Below are 12479 nucleotides of genomic sequence, written 5' to 3'. Positions count from 1 at the left end.
CAGAACCGCACCACCCTGCGGCCATTGTACAGGGTAACACTGGTTACCAGAACCGCACCACCCGTTACCAGAACCGCACCACCCTGCGGCCATTGTACCGGGTAACACTGGTTACCAGAACCGCACCACCCGTTACCAGAACCGCACCACCCTGCGGCCATTGTACCGGGTAACACTGGTTACCAGAACCGCACCACCCGTTACCAGAACCGCACCACCCTGCGGCCACTGTACCGGGTAACACTGGTTACCAGAACCGCACCACCCTGCGGCCATTGTACAGGGTAACACTGGTTACCAGAACCGCACCACCCGTTACCAGAACCGCACCACTGGGCCGCCACTGTACCGGGTAACACTGGTTACCAGAACCGCACCACCCTGCGGCCACTGTACCGGGTAACACTGGTTACCAGAACCGCACCACCCATTACCAGAACCGCACCACCCGGCGGCCACTGTACCGGGTAACACTGGTCACCATAGTAACGAAACGCCTGGAGTTGCTCGGCTGATGAGATACACAAACAGGTCGCTAGATAACTTTACACCGTAGCGAGTTATTATTTCGCTAAATATCTACAACGTCTTACGTTTGGTGAGTAAGGACATTTACTTTTCAACCATCCATGACTTGCCTAGTTAAATAAAAGTGAAATTAAAAACATTTAAAACTATCTTCACTGACAGTAACGTTAAACCAAACGGCTAACTTTAGCTAGCTAGCATTGTTGTCAAAGACCCAGACAGTAGCTACTGGACGATGTCGCTATAGTAACGCATAGACATGTTGTTGTTGTTGTTGTTGTTGTTGTTGTCGTCGTCAACAGGTCAGCCATGAATGCAGAGATAGTTTCCTCACTTCTAAATCAAGAGGTGCCAACAGGAACAACTGGGACCAGTTCCGTCGCAGCGGTTCCAGTGGATCACCTCGACTATGGCTACATTGAGAACTGCACCGATGTGAAATACCTGGGGAAGGTTTTGACGGTGCTAAGGTAAATGATTCAGAGGGAAGTTAGGTTCTAGGTTACAGCTGAACATAACAATTTAAGTGAGAAATGGACAAAAGAGTTGCACAAATATGTTCAAACTAATTCAGAAATGAAATGTTTTCACATTTTACATTTTAGTCATTTTAGCAGACGCTCTTATCCAGAGCAACTTACGGTAGTGAATGCATACATTTCAACTCATTTCATACATTTTTTTTTTCTTTTTCTGCACTGGCCCCCCGTGGGAATCGAACCCACAACCCTGGCGTTGCAAACACCATGCTCTATCAACTGAGCCACAGGGAGGTGGATCGACATGCTAATGTGGATCAACATGCAATTTTTTTTTTGTGGGGGGGGGGGGGGTCCTGAGGACTAATTATGCCAGCCAGGTGAACACCTCTGTGTTATACTGACAGATGTTATGAAATTCACTGTGGACTATTTCACTACAGGTCTGGAGATGAGGGCATCTACCCCCATCTGACAGAGTTCTGTGAGAGACGTCTGGAGAGGTTGGACCCTAAAAGTCGTGCCCTCAGAAAGGACAACCCCCCAGCCACCGCCGCCTGCTTCTCTGGAGATGAATGGAGCCAGATCACTGACGAACTCAAGGTACATGTCCCTGCCACACGACGTTGTCTCAAAAACGTTTTGGGCCTCGGAATGTGCCGATGTGACTTTGTAAATCTGTTCGTGGAGAGACACTACGTAAAAAACATCAAGCATCCGACCTGAAAAATGATGCAAGATTTTAGTTCCGGGTTAACAGAGATCAGTGACTTTGTAACAACACTTGCAAAGCGGCATTGAGACTTTTGTATTAGTAGTAATACCATAGTGGTGTAACAGGAGTGCCGCTGTAGGTAATGCAGACTGATACACACGTCCTTATATAGCAGACTTACCTAATATTCACCACCCACTGTTTTCACTTTTACAGAAGTGGAAGACAGACGCCAAAATGAGTGAAACTGAGCTGAAACAACAATCTTTATTCCACGATCTTCAAACTGAGAACGTACCACCAGTACGGGGATCAAGTTGCTCTGTTCCTCTCAAGCAGGTAAAGTCTCTGTTACATGAGGGAATACTATTATTTTGTGTTGTCGGACAATAGACGGGAAAATGACTAAAAACTTCCTTCTAAATTGTGTCGCAGAATTCAGTTTCAAATGGACAGAAGAAAACTGCACAGAAGAAGGTTCTTCCTCGTAATTATACAGAATGGGACCAGTGAGTTTATAGAAGGTTATTCCTCCTGATTATATAGAATAGGACCAGTGAGTCTATAGAAGGTTATTCCTCCTGATTATATAGAATAGGACCAGTGAGTCTATAGAAGGTTATTCCTCCTGATTATATAGAATAGGACCAGTGAGTTTATAGAAGGTTATTCCTCCTGATTATATAGAATAGGACCAGTGAGTTTATAGAAGGTTATTCCTCCTGATTATATAGAATAGGACCAGTGAGTCTATAGAAGGTTATTCCTCCTGATTATATAGAATAGGACCAGTGAGTTTATAGAAGGTTATTCCTCCTGATTATATAGAATAGGACCAGTGAGTCTATAGAAGGTTATTCCTCCTGATTATATAGAATAGGACCAGTGAGTTTATAGAAGGTTATTCCTCCTGATTATATAGAATAGGACCAGTGAGTCTATAGAAGGTTATTCCTCCTGATTATATAGAATAGGACCAGTGAGTCTATAGAAGGTTATTCCTCCTGATTATATAGAATAGGACCAGTGAGTCTATAGAAGGTTATTCCTCCTGATTATATAGAATAGGACCAGTGAGTCTATAGAAGGTTATTCCTCCTGATTATATAGAATAGGACCAGTGAGTTTATAGAAGGTTATTCCTCCTGATTATATAGAATAGGACCAGTGAGTCTATAGAAGGTTATTCCTCCTGATTATATAGAATGGGACCAGTGAGTTTATAGAAGGTTATTCCTCCTGATTATATAGAATGGGACCAGTGAGTCTATAGAAGGTTATTCCTCCTGATTATATAGAATAGGACCAGTGAGTTTATAGAAGGTTATTCCTCCTGATTATATAGAATAGGACCAGTGAGTCTATAGAAGGTTATTCCTCCTGATTATATAGAATGGGACCAGTGAGTTTATAGAAGGTTATTCCTCCTGATTATATAGAATGGGACCAGTGAGTTTATAGAAGGTTATTCCTCCTGATTATATAGAATAGGACCAGTGAGTTTATAGAAGGTTATTCCTCCTGATTATATAGAATAGGACCAGTGAGTCTATAGAAGGTTATTCCTCCTGATTATATAGAATAGGACCAGTGAGTCTATAGAAGGTTATTCCTCCTGATTATATAGAATAGGACCAGTGAGTCTATAGAAGGTTATTCCTCCTGATTATATAGAATAGGACCAGTGAGTCTATAGAAGGTTATTCCTCCTGATTATATAGAATAGGACCAGTGAGTCTATAGAAGGTTATTCCTCCTGATTATATAGAATAGGACCAGTGAGTCTATAGAAGGTTATTCCTCCTGATTATATAGAATAGGACCAGTGAGTCTATAGAAGGTTATTCCTCCTGATTATATAGAATAGGACCAGTGAGTCTATAGAAGGTTATTCCTCCTGATTATATAGAATAGGACCAGTGAGTCTATAGAAGGTTATTCCTCCTGATTATATAGAATAGGACCAGTGAGTCTATAGAAGGTTATTCCTCCTGATTATATAGAATAGGACCAGTGAGTTTATAGAAGGTTATTCCTCCTGATTATATAGAATGGGACCAGTGAGTCTATAGAAGGTTATTCCTCCTGATTATATAGAATAGGACCAGTGAGTCTATAGAAGGTTATTCCTCCTGATTATATAGAATGGGACCAGTGAGTCTATAGAAGGTTATTCCTCCTGATTATATAGAATAGGACCAGTGAGTCTATAGAAGGTTATTCCTCCTGATTATACAGAATAGGACCAGTGAGTCTATAGAAGGTTATTCCTCCTGATTATATAGAATAGGACCAGTGAGTTTATAGAAGGTTATTCCTCCTGATTATATAGAATAGGACCAGTGAGTCTATAGAAGGTTATTCCTCCTGATTATATAGAATAGGACCAGTGAGTCTATAGAAGGTTATTCCTCCTGATTATACAGAATGGGACCAGTGAGTTTATAGAAGGTTATTCCTCCTGATTATATAGAATAGGACCAGTGAGTCTATAGAAGGTTATTCCTCCTGATTATATAGAATAGGACCAGTGAGTCTATAGAAGGTTATTCCTCCTGATTATATAGAATAGGACCAGTGAGTTTATAGAAGGTTATTCCTCCTGATTATATAGAATAGGACCAGTGAGTCTATAGAAGGTTATTCCTCCTGATTATATAGAATAGGACCAGTGAGTCTATAGAAGGTTATTCCTCCTGATTATATAGAATAGGACCAGTGAGTTTATAGAAGGTTATTCCTCCTGATTATATAGAATAGGACCAGTGAGTTTATAGAAGGTTATTCCTCCTGATTATATAGAATAGGACCAGTGAGTCTATAGAAGGTTATTCCTCCTGATTATATAGAATAGGACCAGTGAGTCTATAGAAGGTTATTCCTCCTGATTATATAGAATAGGACCAGTGAGTTTATAGAAGGTTATTCCTCCTGATTATACAGAATAGGACCAGTGAGTTTATAGAAGGTTATTCCTCCTGATTATATAGAATAGGACCAGTGAGTCTATAGAAGGTTATTCCTCCTGATTATATAGAATAGGACCAGTGAGTCTATAGAAGGTTATTCCTCCTGATTATATAGAATAGGACCAGTGAGTTTATAGAAGGTTATTCCTCCTGATTATACAGAATGGGACCAGTGAGTTTATAGAAGGTTATTCCTCCTGATTATATTGAATGGGACCAGATGGTCTATAGAAGGTTATTCCTCCTGATTATACAGAATAGGACCAGTGAGTTTATAGAAGGTTATTCCTCCTGATTATATAGAATGGGACCAGTGAGTTTATAGAAGGTTATTCCTCCTGATTATATTGAATAGGACCAGTGAGTTTATAGAAGGTTATTCCTCCTGATTATACAGAATAGGACCAGTGAGTCTATAGAAGGTTATTCCTCCTGATTATATAGAATAGGACCAGTGAGTTTATAGAAGGTTATTCCTCCTGATTATACAGAATAGGACCAGTGAGTCTATAGAAGGTTATTCCTCCTGATTATATAGAATAGGACCAGTGAGTCTATAGAAGGTTATTCCTCCTGATTATATAGAATAGGACCAGTGAGTCTATAGAAGGTTATTCCTCCTGATTATATAGAATAGGACCAGTGAGTCTATAGAAGGTTATTCCTCCTGATTATATAGAATAGGACCAGTGAGTTTATAGAAGGTTATTCCTCCTGATTATATAGAATAGGACCAGTGAGTTTATAGAAGGTTATTCCTCCTGATTATATAGAATAGGACCAGTGAGTTTATAGAAGGTTATTCCTCCTGATTATATAGAATAGGACCAGTGAGTCTATAGAAGGTTATTCCTCCTGATTATATAGAATAGGACCAGTGAGTTTATAGAAGGTTATTCCTCCTGATTATATAGAATAGGACCAGTGAGTCTATAGAAGGTTATTCCTCCTGATTATACAGAATGGGACCAGTGAGTCTATAGAAGGTTATTCCTCCTGATTATATAGAATAGGACCAGTGAGTCTATAGAAGGTTATTCCTCCTGATTATATAGAATAGGACCAGTGAGTCTATAGAAGGTTATTCCTCCTGATTATATAGAATAGGACCAGTGAGTTTATAGAAGGTTATTCCTCCTGATTATATAGAATAGGACCAGTGAGTTTATAGAAGGTTATTCCTCCTGATTATATAGAATAGGACCAGTGAGTTTATAGAAGGTTATTCCTCCTGATTATATAGAATAGGACCAGTGAGTCTATAGAAGGTTATTCCTCCTGATTATATAGAATAGGACCAGTGAGTCTATAGAAGGTTATTCCTCCTGATTATATAGAATAGGACCAGTGAGTCTATAGAAGGTTATTCCTCCTGATTATATAGAATAGGACCAGTGAGTCTATAGAAGGTTATTCCTCCTGATTATATAGAATGGGACCAGTGAGTTTATAGAAGGTTATTCCTCCTGATTATATAGAATAGGACCAGTGAGTCTATAGAAGGTTATTCCTCCTGATTATATAGAATAGGACCAGTGAGTCTATAGAAGGTTATTCCTCCTGATTATATAGAATAGGACCAGTGAGTTTATAGAAGGTTATTCCTCCTGATTATATAGAATAGGACCAGTGAGTTTATAGAAGGTTATTCCTCCTGATTATATAGAATAGGACCAGTGAGTCTATAGAAGGTTATTCCTCCTGATTATATAGAATAGGACCAGTGAGTCTATAGAAGGTTATTCCTCCTGATTATATAGAATAGGACCAGTGAGTCTATAGAAGGTTATTCCTCCTGATTATATAGAATAAGACCAGTGAGTTTATAGAAGGTTATTCCTCCTGATTATATAGAATGGGACCAGTGAGTCTATAGAAGGTTATTCCTCCTGATTATATAGAATAGGACCAGTGAGTCTATAGAAGGTTATTCCTCCTGATTATATAGAATAGGACCAGTGAGTCTATAGAAGGTTATTCCTCCTGATTATATAGAATAGGACCAGTGAGTCTATAGAAGGTTATTCCTCCTGATTATATAGAATAGGACCAGTGAGTCTATAGAAGGTTATTCCTCCTGATTATATAGAATAGGACCAGTGAGTTTATAGAAGGTTATTCCTCCTGATTATATAGAATAGGACCAGTGAGTTTATAGAAGGTTATTCCTCCTGATTATATAGAATAGGACCAGTGAGTCTATAGAAGGTTATTCCTCCTGATTATATAGAATAGGACCAGTGAGTCTATAGAAGGTTATTCCTCCTGATTATATAGAATAGGACCAGTGAGTCTATAGAAGGTTATTCCTCCTGATTATATAGAATAGGACCAGTGAGTCTATAGAAGGTTATTCCTCCTGATTATATAGAATAGGACCAGTGAGTTTATAGAAGGTTATTCCTCCTGATTATATAGAATAGGACCAGTGAGTCTATAGAAGGTTATTCCTCCTGATTATATAGAATAGGACCAGTGAGTCTATAGAAGGTTATTCCTCCTGATTATATAGAATGGGACCAGTGAGTCTATAGAAGGTTATTCCTCCTGATTATATAGAATAGGACCAGTGAGTCTATAGAAGGTTATTCCTCCTGATTATATAGAATAGGACCAGTGAGTCTATAGAAGGTTATTCCTCCTGATTATATAGAATGGGACCAGTGAGTCTATAGAAGGTTATTCCTCCTGATTATATAGAATAGGACCAGTGAGTCTATAGAAGGTTATTCCTCCTGATTATATAGAATAGGACCAGTGAGTTTATAGAAGGTTATTCCTCCTGATTATATAGAATAGGACCAGTGAGTCTATAGAAGGTTATTCCTCCTGATTATATAGAATAGGACCAGTGAGTCTATAGAAGGTTATTCCTCCTGATTATATAGAATAGGACCAGTGAGTTTATAGAAGGTTATTCCTCCTGATTATATAGAATAGGACCAGTGAGTCTATAGAAGGTTATTCCTCCTGATTATATAGAATAGGACCAGTGAGTTTATAGAAGGTTATTCCTCCTGATTATATAGAATAGGACCAGTGAGTCTATAGAAGGTTATTCCTCCTGATTATATAGAATAGGACCAGTGAGTTTATAGAAGGTTATTCCTCCTGATTATATAGAATAGGACCAGTGAGTCTATAGAAGGTTATTCCTCCTGATTATATAGAATAGGACCAGTGAGTTTATAGAAGGTTATTCCTCCTGATTATACAGAATGGGACCAGTGAGTTTATAGAAGGTTATTCCTCCTGATTATATAGAATAGGACCAGTGAGTTTATAGAAGGTTATTCCTCCTGATTATATAGAATAGGACCAGTGAGTCTATAGAAGGTTATTCCTCCTGATTATATAGAATAGGACCAGTGAGTTTGTAGAAGGTTATTCCTCCTGATTATATAGAATAGGACCAGTGAGTCTATAGAAGGTTATTCCTCCTGATTATATAGAATAGGACCAGTGAGTTTATAGAAGGTTATTCCTCCTGATTATATAGAATAGGACCAGTGAGTCTATAGAAGGTTATTCCTCCTGATTATATAGAATAGGACCAGTGAGTTTATAGAAGGTTATTCCTCCTGATTATATAGAATAGGACCAGTGAGTCTATAGAAGGTTATTCCTCCTGATTATATAGAATAGGACCAGTGAGTTTATAGAAGGTTATTCCTCCTGATTATATAGAATAGGACCAGTGAGTCTATAGAAGGTTATTCCTCCTGATTATATAGAATAGGACCAGTGAGTTTATAGAAGGTTATTCCTCCTGATTATATAGAATAGGACCAGTGAGTCTATAGAAGGTTATTCCTCCTGATTATATAGAATAGGACCAGTGAGTCTATAGAAGGTTATTCCACCTGATTATATAGAATGGGACCAGTGTATTTTTTCCCCCTGCTGTATAATCCGTGTATGTGGTCCAGGAATCATACCTAGACAATATTATCAACGTTATCGCTCTGTATTGCAGGTTTGATGTCGACAAGGAGTGTGATAAAATTGATGGAAATTTAACAAAAAACGATTCCCCCGCAATCGTAAACTCTAGACATAAAACAATCAAGAGCAAAATGGATGCAACAGGTGAAATATATATTTGTTTCCCATTAGACTGTATCATTAGCGTCCCCAGAGATTTGTTATTTACTTTTAACGGTTTTTAACACAAAAGTGGACATTTTCTAAGTGTTGTTGTTCTGTAGTTTATATCACCAAAAAAAAAAAAATTCATGCACACTTTGCAGTAGGTCTTTATTTGACTATTCTTTCTCAGTCGTCTTGACAGGAATGTGTATGTTCTCGTAGCGTTGACAGAGCGGGAGAAAGTCCTCGTTGCCAGCCGTGAGAAGGATAAAGGCAACGAGGCTTTCAAGGCCAACGACTATGAAGAAGCGGTGTTGTATTATACAAGGTCAGACCCTATGACTTAACACTGGTAACTGGTCTCACGTTGAGGATTCAGGGATAGTCATTACCTTCAAGCTAAAGTTGATGCTAGTATCTTTTAGCGAATTCATATTCAATGGGTTTAAATTCCTTTGTCTTGAGTTGAGCTTCAAACCATAGAGATATATTTATATTCATAGAGATACTAGTGGAGCTCTGTCTTCATTCCTTATTCAATGTTTATATTACTCAAACTCTCGGTGAGAAGGTCTTATCCAGTAGCCAGTCTCAGTAGTGCTAAATGAGGTCCGTCTCTCTTCTTCTCTCCGTGTCTCGTCCTCACCAGGAGTCTGTCGGTGTTACCAACCGTAGCAGGCTACAACAACAGAGCCCAGTCAGAGATCAAACTGCAGCACTGGCACAACGCCCTCAACGACTGTCAGAAGGTACTGGAGATGGAGCCAGACAATGTGAAAGGTACTGTCCAGACAATATGAAAGGTACTGTCCAGACAATATGTAAGGTACTGTCCAGACAATATGAAAGGTACTGTCCAGACAATATGAAAGGTACTGTCCAGACAATATGAAAGGTACTGTCCAGACAATATGTAAGGTACTGTCCAGACAATATGTAAGGTACTGTCCAGACAATATGAAAGGTACTGTCCAGACAATATGAAAGGTACTGTCCAGACAATATGAAAGGTACTGTCCAGACAATATGAAAGGTACTGTCCAGACAATATGAAAGGTACTGTCCAGACAATATGAAAGGTACTGTCCAGACAATATGTAAGGTACTGTCCAGACAATATGTAAGGTACTGTCCAGACAATATGTAAGGTACTGTCCAGACAATATGAAAGGTACTGTCCAGACAATATGAAAGGTACTGTCCAGACAATATGAAAGGTACTGTCCAGACAATATGTAAGGTACTGTCCAGACAATATGAAAGGTACTGTCCAGACAATATGAAAGGTACTGTCCAGACAATATGAAAGGTACTGTCCAGACAATATGAAAGGTACTGTCCAGACAATATGTAAGGTACTGTCCAGACAATATGAAAGGTACTGTCCAGACAATATGAAAGGTACTGTCCAGACAATATGAAAGGTACTGTCCAGACAATATGAAAGGTACTGTCCAGACAATATGAAAGGTACTGTCCAGACAATATGAAAGGTACTGTCCAGACAATATGAAAGGTACTGTCCAGACAATATGAAAGGTACTGTCCAGACAATATGAAAGGTACTGTCCAGACAATATGTAAGGTACTGTCCAGACAATATGAAAGGTACTGTCCAGACAATATGAAAGGTACTGTCCAGACAATATGTAAGGTACTGTCCAGACAATATGAAAGGTACTGTCCAGACAATATGAAAGGTACTGTCCAGACAATATGTAAGGTACTGTCCAGACAATATGTAAGGTACTGTCCAGACAATATGAAAGGTACTGTCCAGACAATATGAAAGGTACTGTCCAGACAATATGTAAGGTACTGTCCAGACAATATGAAAGGTACTGTCCAGACAATATGAAAGGTACTGTCCAGACAATATGAAAGGTACTGTCCAGACAATATGTAAGGTACTGTCCAGACAATATGAAAGGTACTGTCCAGACAATATGAAAGGTACTGTCCAGACAATATGTAAGGTACTGTCCAGACAATATGAAAGGTACTGTCCAGACAATATGAAGGTACTGTCCAGACAATATGAAAGGTACTGTCCAGACAATATGAAAGGTACTGTCCAGACAATATGAAAGGTACTGTCCAGACAATATGAAAGGTACTGTCCAGACAATATGAAAGGTACTGTCCAGACAATATGAAAGGTACTGTCCAGACAATATGAAAGGTACTGTCCAGACAATATGAAAGGTACTGTCCAGACAATATGAAAGGTACTGTCCAGACAATATGAAAGGTACTGTCCAGACAATATGAAGGTACTGTCCAGACAATATGTAAGGTACTGTCCAGACAATATGAAAGGTACTGTCCAGACAATATGAAAGGTACTGTCCAGACAATATGAAAGGTACTGTCCAGACAATATGAAAGGTACTGTCCAGACAATATGAAAGGTACTGTCCAGACAATATGTAAGGTACTGTCCAGACAATATGAAAGGTACTGTCCAGACAATATGAAAGGTACTGTCCAGACAATATGAAAGGTACTGTCCAGACAATATGAAAGGTACTGTCCAGACAATATGAAAGGTACTGTCCAGACAATATGAAAGGTACTGTCCAGACAATATGAAAGGTACTGTCCAGACAATATGTAAGGTACTGTCCAGACAATATGAAAGGTACTGTCCAGACAATATGAAAGGTACTGTCCAGACAATATGTAAGGTACTGTCCAGACAATATGAAAGGTACTGTCCAGACAATATGTAAGGTACTGTCCAGACAATATGTAAGGTACTGTCCAGACAATATGAAAGGTACTGTCCAGACAATATGTAAGGTACTGTCCAGGACCCAATGGAACCCTATTCCCTATATAGTGCACTACTTTAGACCAGGGCCAAATGGCACCCTATTCCCTATATATAGGTCACTTCTTTAGACCTGAGTCCTATGGGCCCTGGTTGAAAAGTGGTGCAGGCAGGAATAAGGTGTGATTTGAAAGCTCATGTCATGTCCCAGGCTGACAGCGTTGTGTTTTAAAGCTCATGTCATGTCCCAGGCTGACAGCGTTGTGTTTTAAAGCTCATGTCTCCCAGGCTGACAGCGTTGTGTTTGAAAGCTCATGTCATGTCCCAGGCTGACAGCGTTGTGTTTTAAAGCTCATGTCATGTCCCAGGCTGACAGCGTTGTGTTTTAAAGCTCATGTCATGTCCCAGGCTGACAGCGTTGTGTTTTAAAGCTCATGTCATGTCCCCGGCTGACAGCGTTGTGTTTTAAAGCTCATGTCATGTCCCAGGCTGACAGCGTTGTGTTTTAAAGCTCATGTCATGTCCCAGGCTGACAGCGTTGTGTTTGAAAGCTCATGTCATGTCCCAGGCTGACAGCGTTGTGTTTTAAAGCTCATGTCATGTCCCAGGCTGACAGCGTTGTGTTTGAAAGCTCATGTCATGTCCCAGGCTGACAGCGTTGTGTTTGAAAGCTCATGTCATGTCCCAGGCTGACAGCGTTGTGTTTTAAAGCTCATGTCATGTCCCAGCCGCTGACAGGGGCGCAGCTTGTGTTTTAAAGCTCATGTCATGTCCCAGGCTGACAGCGTTGTGTTGTAAAGCTCATGTCATGTCCCAGGCTGACAGCGTTGTGTTGTAAAGCTCATGTCATGTCCCAGGCTGACAGCGTTGTGTTTGAAAGCTCATGTCATGTCCCAGGCTGACAGCGTTGTGTTTTAAAGCTCATG

The 12479-nt window shown here is 39.6% G+C and overlaps 1 protein-coding gene across 1 annotated transcript in view; it reads left to right on the top strand.

The window, feature by feature from the left end:
* Positions 1-437: 437 nt before the first annotated feature.
* LOC106594371 (sperm-associated antigen 1A) overlaps positions 438-12479 on the top strand; it is a gene marked incomplete at its 3' end in the record, with an annotated part of 25971 nt that continues 13929 nt past the window's right edge. Inside the window, 8 exon segments of the mRNA XM_045711540.1 lie at positions 438-598; positions 831-998; positions 1451-1610; positions 1939-2061; positions 2158-2231; positions 8668-8780; positions 9003-9108; positions 9430-9560. Of these exon segments, the coding sequence (XP_045567496.1) occupies positions 838-998; positions 1451-1610; positions 1939-2061; positions 2158-2231; positions 8668-8780; positions 9003-9108; positions 9430-9560 (868 nt within the window).

This window comes from Salmo salar, unplaced genomic scaffold (assembly GCF_905237065.1).
Source record: "Salmo salar unplaced genomic scaffold, Ssal_v3.1, whole genome shotgun sequence".
NCBI classification, from domain to species: Eukaryota; Metazoa; Chordata; class Actinopteri; order Salmoniformes; family Salmonidae; genus Salmo; species Salmo salar.
This window is presented reverse-complemented; position numbering and strand designations above follow the sequence as displayed.